Genomic DNA, 25455 nt, shown 5'->3' with positions numbered 1-25455 from the left:
TTTCCCTTCATTACTCTGTTGTCTTCCCCACTGATAGCTGATGTGTGATGAGTGTATTAGTGCACTTAGGCTGAAGATTGAGCCCCCATGACCTGTAATGTGATTTGAGCGGAGTGTCCAGAAAAGCTCTATAAGTGCAAGGAATTACTTATACTGACATACAGAAGACATGGTGGATGGATGGATGGATTAATACCCTCATTCATTTATTTCCTTTTTTTTATTTTATAATGTTAGCATGCCCAAAGGGGTTGGACATCCAGTTGACCTTGGACCCCTAGAGGTTTCTTTTCTCCTTACTAAGGAGGTTTTGGTTCCTCTCCTCCGTTGTCTTCTGGTCTTCTATTCAGTATTCACAAAACGTATGGTTACTTGCATTGTTAAGAGCCTTGGGGCAATCTTGTTGTGAAAGGAGCTATATAAAAATTAATTGAATTGAATTATTATTATTTTCAGGCCTGAAACCTGATGACCGCACAACTGTGCAAAACGAGTGGATGGAGGGCAAAGTGCCAGTCATTGTGGCTACCGTCAGCTTTGGCATGGGTGTGGACAAGGCCAATGTCAGGTCAGTGTAACTATTCTTCTTGTCAACCTATGAATTAAACCTTTAAATATCCATTGATTTTGCATTTGAAAAAGTTAAATACTTCATACTTAGCGTGTCAGTTCTCCTGTGGCGTTTTGTATTACTATGTTTTAGTAAAGCTTGCAGTTTTGAAGTATGTACAAATATGCATCAGTCTCATGTCTGTCTCAAGAATGACAATCAAGCACACCTCTACTGAGAGATGAATTGTTAGAAAGCTCAACATCATATGCACTCTGGCCAGCATAAGTGTGTGACACCACTTCATTTGTTCTCTGTCCCTGAATGAGAGAGATGGTTCATGTTGCCAAGTCTTTGTGTCGCTATTGTGTCAAATGCAGATGAGATGTAACAACGTTCCAGTGCTCAAAAAACTGTACATTTTCATGTTTGATATGATTGAAAAGGCCATGTGTGTTTTTAGATTTGTAGCCCACTGGAACATTGCCAAGTCACTGGCAGGCTACTACCAGGAGTCGGGGCGCGCAGGCAGAGATGGTGCACCTTCCAGCTGCCGGATTTATTATTCCCCCTCAGACCGAGACAAGATGACCTTCCTCATCGGTAAAGAAATTGCTCGCACCCAGGTAACTCAGAGCTGTTCCTGATCTTTCATAAAGAGTACCTGAATGGAACAGAGCAATTCTAGTCTTCTCTGTGGGATGTTTTTTTAAACATGGCAGTGTCACAAGATGTGGTGGGTTATTGAGGTTATTGTCTGTGCATGGCAGTAGCTGGTGTGCATCAGCAGTCAAGCTGTCTTATCACTATAATCTTAATGTACTGTCTCAGGGGTTCATTTAATTTCTGCTCTGTATTAACTCTTTTAATCTCCTGCTTTCAAATCAAATTTGAAAGAGGGTTTATGAATTCAGTGGTTGCAAGATAGAATGATGAGAGAGGCCTGGAGAGGATCATGAAAATCTCATAGAAGAAACCTGGGAAAAATGTCCTGTGGGTCTGTAGAAGCAATAGACATTGTAGGTGTCTGAGGATATTGTCCTTCTCTCCCTGTTTCTGTAGAAGGTGCGTGGCTCAAAGAAGGAACATGATAATGCCAGTATCAAGGACTTTGAGGCCATGGTGGCTTTCTGTGAGCAGGCAGGGTAAGTGATGCCACTTCAGTAAGGGCTTCCTGAATTTGACAAAGGAAATGTTTGGCTCAAACTTATTTCCCTTCTGTAGATTTTATTGCTAATTGGAAATCCAAGTACGTGGACTATGTTTTATTTTAGTCTGGGACTAGTGCCAGACAAAAAACTCTTTTTGAAAGGGCTTCCTAAAGCTGAATGTGAAATGATTTAATGATGTGTATACTGTACAAATCAAATTTTGAAACACCACAGAGAGAGGATAATTGGAGAACAGTATTGTCATTAATTCCTAGGTTCACTAATACTGTATGTTTGCATTCTGAACTGATAACTATTTGTATTTGATAGTATACACCATCAGTATGGTTCCTTAATGATAGGCAAAGCACAAAATGGGTAAACCCCACAAATAAGTAAATAAAATTAAGGCAGGGTGTTTCCCAAATACTTTAACAAAACAAGATGAATGTAAGGAGCAAAGCATTCTCGTACTCTGATTTCATATCATGGGTAGGTTGATTTATTATTAAATAACTGAAAGACAAAGAAGAAGTGTTTACAGCAGGTCTGGGATTTTGCCTGTACTTGCCAGTAAGATTAGAAATATGTTTCTAGTTCCTCAAATAATAGCCATCTTTGTTTAGCAATACTGGCGACAGAACAGGGTGGATCAACTTTTGTTTGTGTGTGTGGATGTGGAGATGGGTTTCATCTTCCTTAGCTTTGTGGCGGTGTTTATGTTTCATGAGCTGCTCTATCGTACTGTGGCAGTCTGGAAAAGGATTTCTTTTGTGCAGTAGTATTTATATGAAATCAAATTCTTAAACGGTTTAATTCAACATTTAAAAACTATTTTTGAAACATTGGAGTCTAAATCCACTTTTGTGACACCAATTGCTACAACCTGTGTTGAAATGAATTGTAGTTAAAATAAAAATGTAGTTTTGCTGAGGCATCTAGAAATTGCATATTCTTGCAGCTCCGTCAGTGGTCTTTAGCCTTAGAGACGTGCTTCTGTCCATAGCAGAGGCTTGTACTGCGTAATCTGTGTGGGATGGTTAGAGATCCCTGTTCCTCCTCCTCCTCTTGGGTGGCTTTGTGGTGCAGCAGCCATATATGAAGGCGAAAAGCACAAGAGCCAGGAAAAGCACCATGAAGGCAGCAATGACAGCCAAGCCTCCAGCTGCCCATGGCTCTCTCTGCACACGCTCCCACACCCTGTCCAGCAGAGTCTTGGCCTCCTGAACATGGTCCTCCAACATACTGCAGAACACAGGAGAGCAGGGGGAGAGGAGTGACGCAGGCATAGCAGTGGAGCACTGCTCCCTGACACAGGAGTGTTACACAGGCACAGCATGAGAGCACAGCGCAGTAACATGGAAGTGACACAAGGACACAGGACAGCACAGAGCTCTGACTTTGGGAAATGACACATGGGCACTGCAGCAGAGCTCAGGGCTCTGACACACGAAGTGACAGACAGGCACAGCAGGGGAAAAGCACAGGGCTCTGACACGGGCACAGCAGGAGAGTACTAGAGTGACACAGAAACGCAAAGCTTTGACTGTGGTAGGCACTGCAAAAGAGCTCTAACATGGGAGAGTGAAATACTGACACAAACGGGCTTGAGTTTTGTTTTACACCAGTTAATGCAACAGTGTAGGACAGCAGTCTAAAATGTTTTAGATTGTCCCCTGCCTCTGAGCTTTCAGTATCTTAGGGAGCGCTGCATCACACCTCTGAATACAGAATAACTCAGTTGCAGGAATTGTGTGGTTCACAATGTGAGAAACCGGATGGCTGAATGTTGCTTAAGAAATTGTTGCTGAACCCAAAATATTCTATATTATTTATCTGGAAAAACATGGTTTCAGTTACAGATTTCACACCACAGGTTAATATTTTCATGAACCCACACCCCTTATCATCTCCATGTGTTGTAGTTTTGGTATTAACCAATTAATATTAATTGAAACAACAACCTAATCCAAGTGCAGTATCTGAATGAGGAAAACCTGATGATTAACTTACTTATTGCAGTATAAGAAATGTAAACATAAAGCCTTTGCTTACTGTTAAATTTTAAACTTCATCCAATGCCGGATTGTATTCTATCAATGATTTAGAATCTCTTTACAAAGGTTTTGCCTTGAATTCTTATTACAGTTGTTTGAATCCATGTACAATGCTAAATCTGCTTCAGAGTACTTACCTTTTTATGGCCAGTTGCTATTGCTGACGCGATCTCTTTTTTGAATATGAAGGTGAAAGTAAAAATTCTCGTCTGTTTTTTGGGAGACTGATATATCAGTATAGATCTGTTTTCTCAGCAGTTACACAAGTTTGTAATGTACAATTACTGTAAAATGCACACTAGAACATTAAATCGTCAGAATGTCTTCTTGGGATTCCTTAATGAAGTTTGGTTGTCTTTGATCTTGTATATCCTGGGAAAACCTGAGATGACAGCACAGCTTTCTCTAAACGCACCTGGGTGTTATGTTAATGGCAGTATTGACACAGTGGTGAGGTATGGGCTGCCTTATCAGAAGTTGATAAGCAGGAGATATGGTACAGAAAACAGCTCCACCTAAGGCACATGATTAAGAGAGAGCTCTTGCAGAAGTATACAACACAATTTCTTGGCATGTGTGTTGCAGTTGCTGCAGGAGGTTCTGCTGAATAGTGTTGATTCAATAAATTTGAGCATTATGGAATTTTTACAATGTCACGCAGTTCAGTATGATGCACTGAGCTGATGACGTGACGTGTGCAAATCTGACTCTAACCTTCTTCAATCTAAATTCTTTGGAACAAACTAGCCCTCAGACCCACATGGCAGCACTTCCCAGTCGGCAGTGGACTTCAACCCTCCCTGTGCAGCATTTAGACAACTGCGAACACACATTTAGGGAATACAGTTCACATTTATGGATTGGCCTCTCCAGGAAATGAAACAGGTGCAAAGCAGAGAACACCTTGGACGGGATGCCTGTCCATCACACGGCACACATGGAAATAAACTCACACATACTCACTCCAATAACAATAACATGGGGAGAACATACAAACTCTGCCAGATAACACCCCATGGCGCTCCACAGTGCTAACCACTGTGCCACTCTTTAGCAGACCCATCATTGCTGATTTTAAATGTTTTTGAAGTGTCTAGGCACATACCATCATTTTTTTCTATACAACTTGTAAAATACTGTGAGAAATGATTGTGTTGTATGGAGGTTGGCTTGCTTCTGTGCAGATCTGCTTTGTACAATGTACAGTTAGAAATGAATCAGACCCTTGTATCGTCTGCATGTTGTGATACCGGTGATCCTGAACCTCTATGTTCCAAAATAGTTCAACTAGATCCAGTAACCAGAGCGTTTTTGCTAGTCTGATTTCAATCATTTCTGTTGTTCCTTTAAGCTCAGACAGTTTTTGGATGTAACCTTTATTGCAAGAACGTAAAAGAAAATGGAACATTGAGACAAAGCTTGATGCTCATTGTACTACCAATTTTATTAGCACATTGTTGTATAAAGTAGTTCTCACGTGTATTTTCTCATTTCCCACAATACTTTTTCTTATGCAGTATGCTTTTGCTAAATACAAAGCAAATAAAACATTAAAGTAATCTATGATTATCAATCAAAAAGTGTACAAGAAAAGAAAAATGTTCAGATGATTAAGGCACTACTTAGATTCCAATGATCCTGGTTCTTTTCACACATGGGAAACATCATGGTGCTGTACACTTTATTTGCATTCTGTATTTGAGATTTAGCTAGTCCATAGATAAATATGCAGGTATGCATAATATTATGTTCATCTTTCTAATATTCTAGTGTCATCCATGCACACTGTCTTTATCAGGTTATCTTGAGCTCTGAGTTAAATTAATGCTGGTGAGAACAAAAGAGAGGTAACAAAGAAGGAATCCCTCCAGCCCATCTAGCACGTTGGGTTATTAGTGGCTATCTGATCTGAGGACCTCATCCAGCTGGCTCTTGAAGGAAGCCAGGGATCCAGTTTCAGCAACATGGCTAGGGGGCTTGTTTCACACAGTTTGCCTGTCATGATGATATGTATTTTGTAAGGTCCATAAAGTCACTCCAGGTACCTGTTAGGTATCTGTTAGCTAACAGTACCTATTAGCTCTGTGGTTGTTGTCATTGATTTTCCTTTCAAGTCCCATAATTGTACATTTTTACTAATTCAACTTGGTTTATGGAGATAGACTTTGTCTGAGATTTTGAGTGCCATAGAATACTTTGAAAATACATATTTAATATGTATGAGAACTGTTAATAAATCCTTTATTGCACCACAAATTTAAATAGTGCAGTAATTTGCACTGTGTAATCTAACAGTTTACTCAATTTTGTACTATTACTACGATAAAACCTTTTTTATGTAGTACCTTTAAAAGCAATCCTATGAAAGTGCTTAAAGGGTACTAGGTAACATCTGCTCTGGTTATAAATATACTGTGCTGCAGTTACATTATATTTAAATACACCGGTGAAAACAGGTAATTTGGAATGAAAATCCCTTCACAGACTTGGAATCTGCAATCACTCTGTTCATTTCATCTGCAAGTTACTGGTTTACAGGCCTGAAATCATACTCATAGGCAGCAGAGGGCAGTCCAGCCCTGTTTTTGCTCTGCATTACAAGCTATTGAAACAGGTGACAGTTCAACATTATCCCTCTTCTGAAACCCTCCTAAATGGCAAACATAGAGGCACTGTGGCAGTTTTAAATTCAGTGACTTCACATTTAAAAAATATCTACAGGTGGCAGTTTCAGCTAGTGTACCTTATAATCTGTTCATCTGTGAATTTATGGCAGTGGTTTAGCAATTTCATTGTTTAAATATTAATGTCATTACCGTTGGGGCTGGTTGTAAAAGTAGCTAGCAAAAGATTGGAAGATGCTATAACTGGGGTTCAGTTTTTTTAAATAAATTCCACTCTATAAGGCACTCTTGGGCTTTATAAATAATTTTCACGTGTAGTAGAATAGTGATGAGCCACGAAGGTCATGAGTCTGTGTGAATTTAATCTGTTCTGTGTTCTGTTCAACATACGGTAATGGTAATCATTAACCCAGCATTCTTTTGGATTGCTTTTCAGTAATGAAAGTATTCTCATATGGGAGAGCTTATTGTGTTAAATACAGTAAGACAGCAGTGAAGCCCCATGTCTCTGTTATTCCTCTGAGATGAGTGGTGAAGGGTGAACCATGTGTCTGATTCATGTCACTCCTGCAATTTGTATATTTTATTCTGGTGTGGCATTCAGGAATTGGGTATGGAAAGGTGTTGTTCACAAACCCAGGAGAATGCATGTGTTTAAATGTGGACTGTGGACTACTTAGTTACCTTCATATCCAGCGTGTCCTGGCAGCTATAGTCCAGGATATGCCTAGTCCTTGGATGAAAGCCTTGGCAGTATCCACACTGGTGAGTAAAGAGACCTACTGTGCACAGTTGGAGCAGAAGATGTCTATCACTATTAAGCTGTGCTCCATGACAGTACTGTATGTTTTAGTTGTTAAAGGTTTCTGGCAGAAGAAACTGAAGACCTCAGTACAACAGAGCATCCTTTTTACAGAAAATTCCTCATTTTATGAAGGATTTTTATTTTATCTTGTACCTCCAGAAAGCTGAAACATCCAACACACTTTGTTGTGATCCAGTTTCCAAAAGAGCCTGACCATTTTCTGGCAGCAGTGCAGACAGCACAGTTGAAGGGCACAGTGCTGTGTGGCATCTGATTTAAATGATGACACTGTCACTGAAAATCTAGAAATGGAAGATTGCCTATGCTTCTCACTTCTCACTTAATGGCAAGCATAATTGACTTTGTATCCAGGATTTAGATGCTGTTGGAGTAATATTTTGTGTCTTAGCTTGTATTTACAATGGTAGGGATCCCATGAGTCCTGAAAAGTTTCAAGCTTTGAAAAATCTTTGAAAATAGAAGATTAAATCCATGTTCAGGAAACGCCTTTTAAAAACATACTACAGCAGGACAGCAACCATTTTTTACTGTAGTGACAGAGCCTTCAAATTCACATTGAACACATAGTTGTGCTAAAGAGTGACATGTTCAAGGTCTTGAAAAAGTGACCATGATTGTTGACAGAACTTTGTTGTTTTGTGAGAAAATTGTGAAAATGTCATTTAAGGACTTTAAACTTTAGAACCTTTTAGATCCTTATAAAGGCTTTCCTACCTGTTCTTAAATAAACAGTGTCTTCTCAGTGACTTGCTGGAGAGTTGCAGTATACTGTAGGCCATTCCCTGTGGACCGTTCCCATTGATAAACATGCCACAGTACACTACATTGTCAAACAACAGGTGCGGCCCTCCATGATCGTTGTGGACAAGTGCAGTGAATGTTCGGACAGTTGCAAACGTATAATACGTCCATTCAGCTCGTCCTCGTGGTCTTTTTTCAGACCATTTATTCATTTTTGTGCATTACTAAATCTGCAGCATTGTTTCTTCAATTTTCTCTTTATACCCTCAGTATCTTCTTGTCAGCCTGCTGCTGTTGTCTGCTTGCATAATGCATAATACTATGATTTGTTGCATTTTTCCCACATTATATCTAAAATCCTATTGCCCTGTATGCTCTGCCATATTTTTGGTGAGCCAGAGCGTTAAGATGATTGCAGTAGGTCGGCCTGTACAGGGTGGTCTCTAGGCCACATTGCAGTGGGTTGAAAGGTGCTGTTTTAGCATTACTGCAGTGCAGCCAGCTTCAGTGTTTTAGAGGATGCCACGTGGCTTTATTCTGTCTGGTGCCAGACGTCTGGAAGTAAGGTGATCATTTTGACCTGAAGGCGGCTCTGTACAGTGTGGCTGCTGTGCTGCGGGAGGGGCAGTGCAGAGGTGAATGGTGTCCTCAGGTGGCATGCAGGGGGTTGACTCTGGCGACGTGGTGCTTGGGCTTGGCACAGCAGCAGTACGTGCAGGCCAGGACAAACATCATGATGAATGTGACTGGGGAAAAAAAACATTGCAGATTCAGTATGGCTGTCATGGCTGGAGAACAGTTTACCTTCTTATATTGACAACTAGGAGGACAAGCTGATCAAGTGCATCACTTAAGCTGGAAGAAGGTAAAGGCCTGTGCCATTGATCATTAGTATTAATGTATTTAAGTTTCACACTAATTTAAATTTATTATCTATAGACATCAGGTGGTATTAGGGGTGTCTTTGTTTTCCTTGAGAAAACCTTTGTGAAACCAATATATGTTATAATTCAAGGGACTCATTTCACAGAACGGACTGAGTCACAATTTTAAAAAGATAGGTGAGGACAGCACTATTACATAGTCTAATGATACTTGGAAAAAAGTATATTTATTAAGAATACAAGTGCAAGTCAGCAATGAACTGCTTCTTATTCGTAAGTACATTGGGATAATTTAATCTGTGCCTATGTACAATCGCAGCAGGGATGTAGGATGTCCAGAATTATTGTCCAGGGTCTCCAAACTCTATAAGTCCACATCTGTTTTTCTTATTCACTATTATAAGCATTGTAGGAGTTATGTGGATATCTAAAATAAGCCATAATAATGCTGCTTTAAATTGTGGTAATTAAATTGAGGGAGTAAATAGATTAGCACATGTGACACTACTGTGTTTGCAGTTACTACTCCTTAAAATAGCTTAAGAGTTGTGTTCTCTCAAGTTTGCACATCATATGCGCACAGCGTGTGCTGAAGGACTTGTTCACACCCCCAGGTTTTTCTGTCTGTTTTTTGCAGAAGCAAACCCGTTCTCATATTAGAAACTACATCATGATAATAATCATTTAGACACTGCTATTGTATCATAAATCTCAGCTTTCAAGCAAAGCCAGTGGGATTGTTTGAAAACATGTTTTATGGAATCTCTGGTAATTGCTCTAGTATAGTGAATGCCTGGCATAATTCCTAGTGTGTCTTGACTGTCAATGCCTAAATACTGTGAGTATCTGCTACCCCCTTGCCCTTTCGTTTATCCTTACGGATGAAGAGGAGCAGGATGAAGAAAGCTCCCAGATCTAAGGGATTGGCCTCAGGTAAGCCCTGCAACTTGGTCCACACCCGCTGAGCCATGGTGACAACTTCCTCTTTCCAAGACATGCTGGCGGAGCGTAGCTGTCAGGGCCTCGATAAGTCAGCTGGACAGACTACCCACACCCCTCCTCACAGGGAGATAGGTGATCTAGCGTTGGACAGGAGAGCGGGATTCCTCTGCTTCTTGTCACTTGTCACTTGCGGGCTGCAAACTAGAAGAAAATCCACCTGTTAATGCAGTAATCAGCAATTACCCTGCTTATCCTAACACCACCCCTCCAGCCTGTTAGTGACATTCCTGCCTTGGCAAGATAAGGTGCTTTTCTGGATCCACTGTCAAAGAAATAGATTGCAACTAGTGGAAAACTCCAATTTAATACATTAGCTTATTTGAATGCTGTTCAAGAGAAAATAGATTTTTGACAATATTCTTCTAAACATCAGCTCAGCTGTTCAGAAAATAAAAATAAAGATTTTTTTAATTTAATGTTTCCAGTGCTTTTAAAATTAATTCAAGAGGCTGCAACCTTGAAATGCTTTTTGAACCTGGCCCCTGGGGAGTTAGACAAGTTAGAAGTCTGAAGTCATTTGTTTAAAATGAACAGTGGCATCTTGGGGTCATTTGTGATCTAAACCTGCAAGAAAAAGAGAGCAATAGTTTTCTCTTTACAAATGTCTTTATGTACCAGCAGTGCCTGGTTCCCAGAACACTTGTGGAAAGTCCAGGAGAATTCAGATAACTGCCCCCAGAATGCACAAGTCACCCCAACAGGGTCACTTAAAGGTTATAAATATAGCTTGTAGCACAGCTGCATAAACAGCAGACACTCTACTTCTATTTCCAGCTTGACTGGACTGTTTTACTGTCACCTAATCCTCGTATCTTTTTACTCTGTGGATATACTGTATCGCAGAGGAAGAATAACCACTACAGTAGCATTCCGATAGTGCACTACAGTCAGGTAAAAGAATAGGAAATTGCCAGTGTCCAGATATGTAGTAGCATGTTATTGAGAATAAAATGGGATTTTGCTCTTAATTTACATGAATTACCTAGTAAAATAAAATAAAAAATGGCCACTTTTGGTGTAATTGCATAGAGAACATGGAGTGAACGTACTGTGAGAACCCCCACCCAGCCCATATTTGCTCTCCGTGATGGATTTAAAATGCTCATGCAGCTCATACTGTAGTTCTGGTTCTGGGCTTGAAGGTTGTGGGATGAAATCCCAGGTGAGACCAGAATCCCTGCTGTTGTGCTCTTGAGCAAGGAACTTGAGCAAGGAGCAAGGAAATCGTTCCAGTAAAGTACCTGTCTGTATACATGGGTGCAAATATATGTTGCTTTGGAAAAGTCAGCTAAATAAATATAAAAATATAAAAAATATATTGTTGCTGTGGAAAAAGAGCAGTCTGGTATGTTCTCAGACTGACTGTACTGACAGGCTAAAATAACTTTTTAGTCTTGAACAGATAACACGTTCAGGAACCTACTGTATTTCAAATTTTCAGTCTTCAAAAGAGCTGGCAAATTCAGCCTGGTAGACTTCTTCAGAATCAACTGTGAAACACAAGCCAGAGACACAAGTGGAAACTACTGGGTAGTGGGTTTGAAACTTTCTTTTCACAAAGGGTTCTGGTGGTTTGGCACGAACTACCCAGCCATTTTTTCAAAGGTGATATTCAGGCTTCTCTCAAAAATGGCTTCATATAAATTCACTGCTGACTACTTTATGTCCTTATTTGAGTTCATTTTCATATGTTCGTGGCATCAAGGTTTCAGAAATTAGTTACCCAGTGTTTAGTGATCGTTCAGTCTACAGCTGCAGTCAGCAGCTGCCTTTTTACTTAAGCAGAATAACTGGTTCATTAGATCATATAGGCCTGTAATGAGTACCAATATACAGTAGCAGCACAGCGGAAAGGTATTTAGCATTGCTAAGTCACAGCGGTGGGGCCCTGGGCTCAATTCTAAAATCTGTGTGTATATTTTTCTGTGTTTGCATGGGTTTCCTCCCACAGTCCAAAAACATATACATAGAGTAGGTTAATTGGCCTCTGTGAAAATTGCCCCTGGTGTGAGTGCATGTGTGTCTGTGTCTGTCTGCCCTGTGATGGCCTGATATCTGATCCAGGGTATACTGTACTCTTTCTAATGCCTGTTGCTTGACTGGATTGGATAGGCTGCAGCTCCCCTGCGACACTGAACTGGTTGAAGTGGTTAGAAAATGGATGGATGGATGAGTACCTGTGTATTTGAATGAAGTTATCTTCTCTCCACTCACTCTTTGCTGTTCTTTAATGCTAACATAGTGTTTATTTTAAGTAAATGCTGAGGCTGAGAATTGCTTAAAAGAGATCTGTTATTTCTGTGATAAAAATAGTTGTGAAGTTAAAAACAGGCTTGAATAACTGGCCATAGAAGAATACAGTCTGCTGGAGAATCATGGAATTCCTGGGCAGCAGAGTCTCAATTTACTGACCAGGAACGTCTGATCTAACCTTTTAATTTCAGTAAAATATCAGTGTCACAAATCTAAAACTGAAGTGATCAGTTGTATAGTTTCCACATGTCTCCTCCATCTTATTTGATTAGTTGATTATCTTAAAACTTTAGCTTAAAACTTAAAACTTTATATTCTAACATTTAATTGTGTTTATGTACTGTACTTTGTTTATTTACTGTTTTGTTTTATGCATACCCATCTGTTTTGTTTTGTTTTATTGTAAAGAAACTTGAGACTGATATAGTACCACAAAAGTTACTATATAAAATTAAGGCTATTATTATATTCAGTATTAATGGCTAAACCTGCACAGGAATGTTGAAAATTTGTGGAAATTTGAATAGTGGTCTGCTGTGGCTATTCAATTAACAATGGAATGATTGTCTGTGAACCCAAGATGTCAATTAGAGCCACATGGTCATTTTACTGTATGGTACAAATACAAGTACCAGTTTAAAACTTTTCAGTTTTAAACTGCTAATAAAATTGTTAACTGGTCTTACAGAAAAGCACATGGATGCAACTCATGTATGAAACTTCTTTATAGGCTTTGGGTATAGCTGTGTGACTGAACTGATGGTGTGGGTTTCCTAAATAACTTTCTAAATGCAAGCAGTTCATCTAAAGTGTTCCCCTCCCTTTCTCCCTTCTTATTACAGGACAAATTACAGACTGAGGTTTGCAGTATGTTCCTCAGTGCTGGCTCCCCCATCTAGCCATTCAACGGTTTGAAGCAACATGTTTAAATCTCAGCAAACAGGGACACTCTACACTGATATGTGGTTTACTGTACGTATTGGTCGAGTGTGAAATGACATTGGCAAGTATGCATCGGGACTGTATTTTGTACCCTATACAAAAGCTTAAGGGGGTGATCCAATGCTGATAATCATACATGGTTTGGTTAGATGATGTACGATGATGTACGTAGCGTAATATCTTCTGTGATTATAACCAGGTCTGCTCAACTTGTGCCCCTCCTACTCCACTCCACCTTATTTGCTGTTTTGATCAGTAGTGTTTACTACACTTAAGGATCTGGTTCTTGAAAAATTTGGAAATTGCTTGGACTGAAAAATCCTGCTTTATTTCATAATTCTATAAAGACCTAAAAACACCATTTTATTTATGGATACTGTACAAAGAGGTAGAATGGCTGACAATTTCTTATCAAGATACCCTTGTTTAATATTTTTTTAAATAGCCAAAAGAGTTAATATTTGCCAATTGAAATTTTTTTGAGCCACAGTGTTCTGTTAAGTAAAAAGAATAATGATAAATGATCAGGTGATCTGTGCATGTGAAATATGTGAGCTCCTAGTATATTGTTCTTAATACAATTAAGAAGGTAATTACAATCAGGTGGTTAAATATTTGGGGAAACAAGTTAACAAAGACTGGGTTTGGGCAACCCTGTCCTGTGTGATAATCATAAACTTGGAGTTTGGTTGTTACCACACAGAATATTGAAAACATCGTATGCAATGTTCCAATAGGATGTGGAAGACCTCAGAAAAAAGGAGTAGTTGATGCTCATCAGTCTAGAGAAAGCTGCAAAACAGTTTCTAAACATTTGGGACTATATTCAGTTACTGTCGAGACAGTCTACAGAAGTAATTTTTTCATTTGATTTTTTCATCCTAAGGAGTGAATACAGGTTACCCAGTGTATGCAGACAACTTTGGACACCTGAAACAAGACTCATGTAAATGAGGGACATTGTGGCCTTAACTGCCTGATCAGAGCCATCAGAAACATCCTGTTGCAAGGATGGATTGACTGTTTTCATTTGAAAAAAATCCTTGTTGCTGAGCTGACATTTTAACCACCAGGATTTCACTTTGCTTAACTTTGAATTTTTTTAAACAAAACTTGACAAGCAACATGGTGCTGAGAAATAATTTGCGAATCTCCTAGGCTGGTGCATATTCTAATATTTTAAATTCAGGTAGATCTTCATGAAAGTGTTTATATAATATGAAAATAATGCAGTTAAACAAATAACACAAATACATAAAATATATTTGGATGATTTAATTTATAAAATGGTGATTCATTATCAGAAATCTGCATATTCCTTATAAAAGTCACAGCAAAATAAATATATCGGACTTTGTTCTGGTTCAGACTTCAGAAACAAACAAAATCTGAAGTATGGTATTGCTGTTCCTAATGGTAACTATGGCCATAGATCCTGTGTGGCCGTTGGTGTTGTGCTGACTTTCACACTTGTGTCTCCGGTACTGAATCAGAAACGAACTCACTGAGACATCACTGAGTGTCTGTCACTTTCCCACCCCCATCTGCGACTGCACTGAAATATTGGCAGGTTTTGTCATCTCAGCTGGAAATGGCGAGGTGATTTATCTTGAAATACACATTTGAAATGTCAAACTACTCATTTATCTTCTGTCCCTGACACGAGTACAGTAATGCTACTTTTTATCCTACATGATCTTTTTTTTCAATCATTTCAATTTTGGCCTGGCTCTTAAAACACTGAAAGATTGTGCTTTTCCCCAGAAAAGTTTTTTCTTCAAAGCATTTATCTCAGACATTCTGTGTTTTTAATTGCTGAGGAAAAACCTTTTGTTTTAGGGGCTGGGCTTGATAGTGTACGATAATTAAAACAGTACATGTCCCTTCCTGCTTTTGCTTACCAATTTCCAACTTCCAACCAGAACGGAATAGCTTGTCCATTCTACCTTGGTTTGTCTAACTATGCAGGAACATTCAGACTGAAAAAGGTGAAAATACACAAAAAAAAACATGTAAAAAAAACTAAAGAACCACATAGGTAAGCAAGTGGTCTTAACAGACCAGCTTCTGATCTGGGAAATGTTATGAAGGGAGCTGCTCTTGACACGAGCTGGGTCTTTTAATCAGATAATTGTATTGGGTTTTTTTTTTATTTCTACTTTTTTTTTGGATGGAGAAGCTTTTCTACATTGGTGTCCTGTTTCACTTTTGGAAAAGCTGCTGCTGTTGTTGCTGTGCTTTAAGTCTTTACTGAGTAAGACCAGACTGTTGCATGATACTTGTTATGGGAAATTCTCAGGCACTGATTCTTCCTGTGAGCAAACCAGGGGGTGAATAGTTCATAGTAATAGTAATTTGAAGATCTGGATGTTCATTTTAACTCTTTCTGTGTTGCTTGTACTATTGTGTTTGTTTTTTCAAACTTTCATGTGTAAGAAGTTATTTTCATTTCAATTGTTGAGAGTAGCTAATAGCTGAGACTAAAGCAACTAATTTCCTTCCGTCTGTCAGTTTAGGACCTTTCTTTAAACCTAGGGGCCATCCTGATCGGTCTTTGAACACACAACAAAGCCACAGTGTTTTTTTATAGTATGGTGCCCAAAATTGTGAACAGTTTATAATACTGTACACTGTAGCGTAAACAGTAGTATAAAGGAGACCATACTAAAATGTATGTACAATCTTAATATAATATTAAATTATTAATATTTTAATGTAAAACCCCTTAGACGTCTGTTCTGCAATGTTAACATGAACAGTTAGTAAAAGACGATTGTACCTTCTGTCTGTGCTGTTCCAATCTCTGGGCTTCTAGTAGAAGAAACCAGCTAACATTTTATTAGCTTGTGGTGTCCTTTAGCTAGGTTTTATTTAATTTCATTGCATGCCCTACACCACTGTCAATATTATTTTTCCCTTTGTGGTTAAACAGAAAGCTTCAGTGCACATGTGCATCACTTTCCAATGAACCACACACAGAGTACCTTACAGAATCAAACTTGAATGCCTATTCTGGGCATCACTGGTGGTAGAAAAGAGTTAAAGTGATAAACTGACCACAGTTGTGTTAGGAAGCCAAGCCTCACTGAGCCTTGGGAGTTGAGGCTTTCACAATTTGGCACTGCAGTGCAATAGACGTGCCGTTAGTTGTGGGTTACTTATCTGTGCTTGAGAAGAGCAGTTTCCTGGCCCTCTAGTGCTTGGGGTTAGGCTTGAGAGAGCAGCCGGTACAGTGCCTGTCTCTTAATGTGTCTTTGCTGTAACTGCTTGTGTCATTACAGGAAGATAACATTTACCAGGCTGACATGTGCCTTCTTTTTTGGGTCTGTCTCGTGTTTTATCTTTACGTCCGTGAGCTACAAAGTCCACCAAAAAAAAGCCAAAAATATCTCGTATACAAGCACAGACCAATTTCATGTTGTCTAATGTCTCTAAATTGGATTAGACTGAGCTGGACTAGTGTCCTGTTCAGGGTGTACCCGTGCCTTGTGCATGTTGCTTCATGGGATAGGCTTTGGCCCTGATAGACCCCGGCAACCCTGAATTGGAAGAAGTGGTTAGATTATGGAGGAATAGTTGAATAAATTGGAAAAGGCTCCAAAATTGGGATCCAGTTTTTCTCTTTTATATTGTGACAGTTCAGGGTGCCAAGTCACCACTAGCCAGGATATTTTAGTTGTGTCTTCTAGTTCAAGGCAAGAAAAAATTAGTCTGACAGATATTTCTTCCTCGTTGTTTTGTGTGCTTACAGCTTTACAGTAAATACCAAGTTCTACTTTTGTAGCTCAAACCCGCTTCTAAAGTCTTATCTTTACTTTGTTCTCTCATCAGCAAAGCTTTAGTGGTTAGGTCTTCAAATAGCCTGACTATTCAAGAAATAAGAAAACATTTCTAGGACTGCATTGTTTGCTTGCAGAAATAAACTTAACATTTTCCTAAAAAGCTGCTCTGATGTACTCTTAGGTGAACTTTGGTTTTTAAAATGGATGCCACTATATTCACAACCAGTTTACTGGCAATAGTTGGTCGGGGGCAGAGACTTGCTAAGCTCAAGTGTCCTTCCTGTATTAGAGTTCAGCACAGCATGTCTGTTTTCCAATCGCAGTTTGTAGTGTTTGGAACACATCCCACCAACATATCTTCAGCTGTTTTTAAGGTTTTTTTCATGCATTTGTGCATGAGTGTGTGGTTCAGTTGCTGATAAGAGAAGAAATGGATTTTAACTCCTGTTTGTAGTACATTTTGTGCTTATTTAAAAAAATGCAATATTAAAGGGTGATGTATATTAATGCAGCAAATAAGTGACTATTTATAGTGTGTTTTTCTTGCTTTAAATGTAGATGTTGCTGTTGGATTTTGCCATAAGAAATGAACAATTTCTTGGTCCTATATAAAGCATATGGGGAATGCCGTGCCACAGCTTTGTTGTTGGCTATGTCTCTTATCAATGACTGCTGATGCCTTTACATTGTCCATAATTTATTCTGTTTTATTATTTTAAGAGATTGCCTAGATGTCTTCAGCTTCCCGGACATTTAAACAGAAGTATTATTATTTTTAAAGTCACTTGGACTCGACTCCTTTATATTTGCAAGGAAGATACAGTGTTGTAGCCTATGGGTCACATGTTGATCCTCACTCATGTATAGCTTGTTAGCTTTATGCAATTAAGTGTTATTTTTGATGATATATTTGTACTTAAGACATTCATATGGTGTACTTATTCAGTGCCAAGGAGTAGTACCTGCCCAGCTCTATAAGTAGCTGTCTGTAAGAATTGGCACAGTGTCTCACATTGCAATTAATAAATTATAAACTAACCTGATAGCTGACAGCCAGTAGTGTAATGTTACAAATACGATGGTCTGCTTTGTCACCCTTAGCCTTTGTGCCTTTATTTGGGTTTAAAAACAAATACGTCCCACTCATTTTATCAGACTGAACTTTAAACTGTTTTGCCTTGAAAGTGAGATACAGCATCTGCATATTATTGGAACAGATTTGTAGGAATTTCACAGAAAGTTACGTTGTAGAACATTTGGAGAATGCTTCTGTTCTTTTGAACTAATGTAGACCGTTGACCAACTTTCCTCCCTTTGTACTGCTGCTGAAAGAATACCTTTTTCACTTTTGTCTCCAATACAGAATGTGGGAGGCCTTGCCAGATTAACCCTGGTGGTTAATCTATAGCAAACAGCAAACAATGGCTTGGCAGGGGTTTGGGAGTGAATTTCAGGAAATGTTCAGGTCAACAGTGGGCCACCCTTGTGCGCAGAGAGGTGGAGGGCTGCTCTGATGGTAGCAGTTCAGCAGACCATGTTAGACTGCAATCCATTGTACTGGAACCCTTGATACAGACATTCCCTCATTCATTTCTAAAAAGCCTGCAATCTATTGACCAAGACATAATGCAATCAAAATAATCTTAAACTAATTATTGTATATATTATGTATAATGACCCATTTATGTAATTTCTTTTTTCTGATATTTAGAAAGATATATCACAATTTCTTCTTGTGCTGGGCAGGATAATAATTATCCATTTTTACTTATAACCAAATGTAGATAGATCTGTGTGCTATATCTGTATAAGTTCGTAGGTTAAATTGATTTAAAGTAATGTATGCCTTAAAAACATAGTGGGTAGCTTCCTAGTGTTTCCTATTCTCAATAATAAATTTAGAAGTTTGTTGGATTGACTTTGTCAATATTGTTTTCTGCTTGAGTATTTTATATGAAGCTTCCTCAACTGCCTACTGTAGTTGTGGTTACATGAATTTGATTTCCTGCTGTATGTCAGTTTGATTTGATTTGAAGTAGTGGTGTGATTGATTAGTGCTGGGTTAAGAAGGGCTTCACTGACAGAAAAGGTGGCCTTGTGGTTTTGGCAGACAGATCTGGAAGAAGTTTTTAACACAATGGTGGCAGATGTTTGAGAAGGGCTTGGTTGTCACATTCCTGAATCTGATACAATGGGACTTAATTTTAAGTCAACAGAGTGGTGGTTTAACATTTCTCCCATCCTTACTATTTAGAATTTAGAAACTGGCACCTTTAACCCTTATTTTACTTATACCAGCTTTTCAGTTAAGTTCCCATGTGCCATTGTCTTCACGTCTCTTCTGACATCTTTCAGTTGCAAGGTTCTTGATTTTATTTACATATTGACAATTCCTTACAAATGTGTTTGTAACATACATTGAAGAAGTATAACTATACATAGTAAAAACCCATTGGAACTCACAGTGGCCATACTTAATTTTACTACATCCTGTACCAGTAGCTTTAACTAATACATTTCAGAAAAAGCTGCTTGAGGTGAAGTTGGATTAACTGTATTTTCTGCTTAAAGTCGGAGATCCTCTCACAGCTTGATGAGACCATTGAGTATCCACAAGTCTGAATTACAGTAAATCACTGTAAGTTCTACAGTTAATCACATTTTTACCCCAGCAGTGTTACCTCCAGACAATTAGACATTAACCATAATCAGTGCACTCTTTATTGCCATCCTAATGCATCACCACAGTTTGATAACAGATCCTTCCTTCCTATCACATACAGTATACTGTTTTAAATATCTATATTACTGTGCCTGGTTCTTGATGCACTGATTTTGCTTACTTCTGCACAGAATGCACTTTAAGCAGGAGCCCGTAGAGTTGTGGATAGCTCCCATTGCTGTATGTCTGTGTGTGATGCATTTGGTACAGCAGTGGTTAGGGTGCTGGACTTTGGTGGTTCTGGGTTCAAATCCCAGGTGAAACCTGGCTGTTAAATCCTTGTGCAAGGTATTTCACCCAAATTGATCCATTTCAAACACCCAGATGGAAAAATGGGTGCAAGTGTAAGTCACTGCGGATAAAAATGTCAGCCAAATACATTGGTAATTAGTATATAATAATAGTGACATGTTATAGTCTGTGCTGTGTCTGCAGTACATGTGGCATTTTTATCAGCACTGGTGTTTTGGAAGTACAGACAAGCACACAATGTTTCAATAGCTCTGAAATCTGGAACCCTGTTATGTGAGAGTGGTTTAAATTGTTCTGCCGGGAACAGCAAGGGAAGTACTAAGGACCATTGCCATTAAATCTGTTTACAGGCTACACTGAATACACTCAAACAGCCACTGTGATCTTCTACATCGGTTTGTTTCTTAATGCATTCATCCATGCATGCAGAATAGTTTTAAAATAATCAAGTATTGTGGTCAGAGCCAAACCAAAGGGAGTTTTTAAACTTGTTTCGAATGTGCATTGTATGGCACATATTGGATAAGTATACTTTGAAGTTTACCTCTATAAGACACATAGACAGCAAAACAAACTGTTGAGCTGGCAGTTTGTGCTCAACAAGGAGTATATATAGGTGCTACAACAATAGACTCAGCATTGGTCTCAAGCAGTTAGAACTTTTTCAGCTTAGCCTTGTGCTTGTTTGCACACTGAATGTGGTCTTTGGGTAGGATGAGCTGTGATTTATGCCTGTCTGTGAATTGGCAAGCTGGACCATTGTGTCTGTGGAGGAGCAGACAGTGCCAGGGTCTCACCCAGCTGAGTGTCACTCCATTCAGTGACGGGGCACTGAGACCCGTAGGAACTTGCTACAGCTCCCAGAAAGAAAGACTCTCGCCTTTCCTCTATGACCCTTTTGTTAGTCACTGAAACACGCAGAGCACTTCAGGCATTCCTGAGCTGGGAATTGCAAAAACAAAACTCTTAATATAGTGCCTCTGCTTCTATTTTTTTTAATTCCTTGGGAACTTGCACATTACGGACAAAATGTTTTGAAAATGCAATGGGAGGGCTTATCAGATTAAATTGATCCCTGTTTTAAAACATTGGTTTTGGACTGTTTTTATATGTTTTGCTTGGTTTTGTATGGCTTCTCCCTCCTCCATTAATTGCAGTCTTACACAAATGCAAGTTTTACATTTTGACATGTGCTTAAAACATTATTGATATTAGCGTCTAAACAACTGCCGCGTGGAAGAACAAATGTTAAAAAAGAAAACAGCCATTAAGAGTTAAATGGAAAAGACTGATGGCAAAGACCAAAGTCCTCTTCCTGCAACACAATATATATATATAATGTCTTGATATATGATTATCTCAAAGTATTTTGGATAAAAAAACAGAGATATAAATTATGCCAAATCTGACTCAAATAATAATGCTTGTGCAGGAGAAATGTAAGGGAATGCAAGAACAAATCCAGCACCCTCCTTAACTGTAGCCTGGCAGAGCAGGAATCAGCTGTTATAAACACTAACTCTTTTGCTCGTGTCTCTTTACTAAAAGTTAAACCCGAGCACGCTGAAGTACCGTCAATAACAGACATTTCCCAGACAAGCATTTCTCTTACAGTCTTGGTCATCTTGCTAAGAGTTTCATCAACTTGTCCAAAGCTTTAAGCAGTATTTTAAAAAGTCCAAAACCTTATCACAGAGACTGCAGGACCCTTTTCAGGAGGACTCTGGGGCCCCTGTGCAAGCTATTTTTCCATAGGAGCATAGTTTCTTACCTCTTAGAAAGTGGCTTGCTTTTCTCTTGTTGTTTATCTTCTCTGTGTGCTTCTCTTGCGCGTGCATTGCTGTGCCTCTCTCTGTCTTTTACTCTCGTTCTCTCGCTCTCTCCGTCTCTTGAAGCCAGCTGCTCTAGACTGCCGGATCTTCCTTTTTTTTTTTTGGTTTCTGGTCACCGTGGAGACTGAGTTTCTTTTTACAGAAAGCGAGGCGGAGGGAGGGGGGAAGGAGGGGTGCTTCGTGTGGACTGGTTTGCAGCCTGCTGACTTTGAAACACCCCTTCATTGCAGGTTGCACTACGATGTGCCCCTGCTAGCGCTCTGTTCTCGATCTCTATCTTCCAAACAGTGTTAAAGTTCACAGTCTTGTTAAAACTTAGACATTCCTGTCTGTTATTTGTACCTCTCTGGGTGTGGATGCAAAGAAGGAAATATGCAAAAGCTGCTTTAGAACAGTAGTTCCAGAAGCCCACAATTATAATACAGTATTAAGGTGGTTCTAGGTTTTTATCCAGTTTCGCATTGAGATCGGAACAGGGAAAGATATCCATTTTAACACACTTCGGGGGGTGGGAGGGGAGGCGATCTCAGTCTAAGCGATATGGGGCATCTGTGGGAAGTTCTGCTGTTTGAAGTGCATTGTCATTTGGCCCTTAGGAGACAGGGGAACATTTCAAAAGACTAAGGAATGGAAATGTTAAATAGGTAGATGTTAGAGAAGACAATACAGTGATTAAGAACAATGTATAATTCAAAAAGAGATTGCCATCCCTATTGTTGTTGTGGTAGGCAAAGGAGAAAAACACTTCACTGAGCCATAAAGGGTTAAAAGTAGTTGAGTTTAAATTTGAATACTTGCCACCTCATTGTGCATATAATTTTCAGTAGTGTTGACTTATTTTTGTTTTGAAAAAGTTTGAAATGTATGATTGGGAACTTATGTTCATGTAAAAACATTTTTGAAATGTGTACTTTCCAGTTCAGTATCTTACGCTGATCGTGTTTTGAACATTTGTATTTTTGCATAGAGTCCGTTGGACTCTGATGCCTTAAGCACTCTCGGCTGACAGTTTGGCAGTGTTGGCTGTAAAGTCTTACATTAACTGTGCCTGTGATACTGACTCCATACATGTTAGAGCAGCTTTGTGAATGTGAGACGTAAGATGATCAATCTTTTCACAAAAAGTGAATTCACATTTATCAAGAACTTTAAGCAAGTACATCCTTACTGAGGGATGTAAGTAAACACTGAACGATATAGGTTTGTTGCAGGAGGCTCTGCTCAATGGGCAGTACTGTATGGTACAAAGGAACAAGTAATAGGTTTATTCCATGCTGAAAAAAAGAAGAAAGAAAACACAAGGTTTCAGCTGTGGAGCCTTCTTCTGGTGTCAGCGAAATCCTTTAGGGATGATATTATGTCGATGACATCTGTAAAGGAATAGAAGGTGGTTAGAAAGCCTGGTCTTGGAACAGGTCGCTGTGAAGAGACGGAATGCTGGTTTAGTGAGAAAAGTGGGCAAGTGGCCCAGGGAGGAAGAGAAGGTATGACAAAGAGATCAAGAAAAAGATTTGGAAGAAGGCATAGTGGGTTGCAGCAGGTGTAGGCTGTAGTAGTTCAGGTGGGTAGCTGCATCAGCATGTGTAGGCTGCAAAGGAACAAGTAATAGGTTTATTCCATGCTGAAAAAAAGGCCTTTGTGTTTGGCTCTTGTGTTTTTGCTTTTTGTGGGTCTTAAAAATTACCTTTGAAGCAAAGAATTAAAGCAAGCTAAGCAGTGTTTGCCAAAGTTCTGTCCCGCGCAAGCACAAACTGGCCAGGTTTTTGACCCAAATAGACTAATTAGAACCTTTTGCTAATTATTGTAAAATATATACTGGTTTACTTTGTATACAGACATTTAGCCTTTTTTTTATAACCTTAGAGCGAGTAACTGTTGTAAACGCAGTATAAAAATGTAGCTTTTTGAAGGTAAAGTTTAAGCAGTCGAACCAAAAACCTTGGTCTTTACTGATCCTCTGTTTAGCTGAAACAATGTGAATTATGTACATGAGAACTACAGTGAAAACGAAACCCCAAAAAGCCAGTGTTGCAATCAGGTGGCAAGATTAAGGTCCCTGGCATTACCTGTGCTTTCTGTTTGCAGGTGTCGCCATGCTGCTATTGCACAGTACTTCGGGGACGAGAGGCCCAGCTGCAACAAGTCCTGTGACTTCTGCCGAGACCCAGCAGCAGTGAGACGGCAGCAGGAAATGGCCCACGGCCTGACCTTCAACAGCAAGACCTGCATCCAGGCCAGGGAGCCTAAAGGAGCCTTTGGATTTGATGCCGAGCTCTATGCTGGGGGCCGCCGGGGCTATGGCTTCGAGAGGTGAGCAGGAAACTCGGTTTCCTCCTGAGGTCTACAGAACGCAGGGAGATGTTCCTCTGACAGAATTCTTGAATTGCCATATCTCTTAAGTTGTTTGTGGATAAGCAAGACTTTCTGGTTCAGTGGTCAGACATTTGGGGCATATCTTTGTACTTAAATAGAAGGCATTGAAGAGGTCTGTGTTCACTTTTACCTGACAAGTCAAGCACAAATGTTTATGGAGCTGTCACATCCTGAACAAAACTAGCCATTGCTCCATTCCGAGGGTGTCCAGCTCACAATGTGCTTCCAGTCTTATAATTCAAAGGCATGTCCTTTGACGATGTGCTTGTGAAATTAACCAGAATGTGTTAATTTTTAAGTATATCAGTGAAAATTAACTGGGTTGATTAATCCAGAAACTGTGTAATATAGATAAAGTGATCATCCTTAACAGCGAGTACATTTGTCCAAACTGAACACCAGACTTTGCATGTTCCTAGTTTTTTAGACTATTCTAAGTAAACATTGTGAGTATTGTGTACATTTTTGTTTGCAGCTTTATGAAAACAATATTGCATCTCTAAGACTGGTCTATAGCAGAGGGATTTGGTATATTTCCATAATTAAAGGAATTTGTTACAGTGACTTGATAAAAGAATGAAATCTATAGTCTATGAGGGTTTTTATTTAGGTATCCCAAATTCTGAAAATCCACCCATTAGACACTCAAAATCAACAGTGAAACACATTCCAGAGGACACGTGTGGAAAATAAGGTGGGAGGTATTTGGTATTTGACTTGCGAGTTGGTTAACTTGTAATGTCTCCCTGTCTTATGGTCCTTCTGTTCTAAGCCCTGGTTCATATTACTGACTCGTCTGTATATACTGTGCAAAGGCCTTTTAATACATTGTCAAGAGTCTCATGTGATGATAACTATGGCTCTCTGTCTATGGCAGGTACGACGAGGAGTATGAGGGCAGTGGGGAGGAGGAATCAGATCGGCGCAAGAAAGAGTTCAGTGACCTGTTCAAGAAACAGATGAGTATTCGAAAGGTGAGAGACACTGCACAGTGTCTGTGATTCCCTTACATGCCATATGAAATAAGGCTGGACTGGCACTGAGAGCAGAGGATAGCTGCAAATATGCATATGAAAATGATAGTCAGAGTAATGCTGATTACAACTTAGCATCATATTCATTCAAGCGAAAGAAAAGTAAATGAGTAACACAATCAATTGAATCTGTTATTCTATCGTATGTCATGAGAAAAGAAGAATACGCAAGTGGGTATACAAAAGAGCTAATAGCTGCATATTACATAATCACTTAACTGTAAAATTACACACTTCTACAGCATGCAGCTGGTGCGTTTCTATTTCTTTTGTTACATGCCTTGCACCAAAAGATAGAATTTGCTCTTTGAAGCTTTTCTGTTTTCTCAACTGCTCATTACTGAAGTCTATTTTATACTTTTTGAAAACTCTTTAATGTAGTAATGGTGGTTTAATTGCATACACCAGTAGTGCTAGACCAGAAGATGAC

At 39.2% G+C, this 25455-nt stretch overlaps 1 protein-coding gene across 2 annotated transcripts in view; it reads left to right on the top strand.

Moving 5' to 3' along the window:
* The window catches only part of recql5 (RecQ helicase-like 5), a 43743-nt gene that overhangs the window by 4994 nt on the left and 13294 nt on the right, over positions 1–25455 (top strand). For both annotated transcript variants that reach the window (XM_015356487.2, XM_015356488.2), the window contains exons 5-9: positions 457–568; positions 1014–1176; positions 1613–1695; positions 23704–23928; positions 24869–24965. In XM_015356487.2, the coding sequence (XP_015211973.2) occupies positions 457–568; positions 1014–1176; positions 1613–1695; positions 23704–23928; positions 24869–24965 (680 nt within the window). The remainder of the gene's footprint in view (positions 1–456; positions 569–1013; positions 1177–1612; positions 1696–23703; positions 23929–24868; positions 24966–25455) is intronic.

The sequence above is a fragment of the Lepisosteus oculatus genome, chromosome 9 (assembly GCF_040954835.1).
Source record: "Lepisosteus oculatus isolate fLepOcu1 chromosome 9, fLepOcu1.hap2, whole genome shotgun sequence".
Taxonomy (NCBI): Eukaryota; Metazoa; Chordata; class Actinopteri; order Semionotiformes; family Lepisosteidae; genus Lepisosteus; species Lepisosteus oculatus.
Note: the sequence above shows the minus strand (reverse complement) of the source record. Positions and strands in the feature narration are given on the sequence as shown.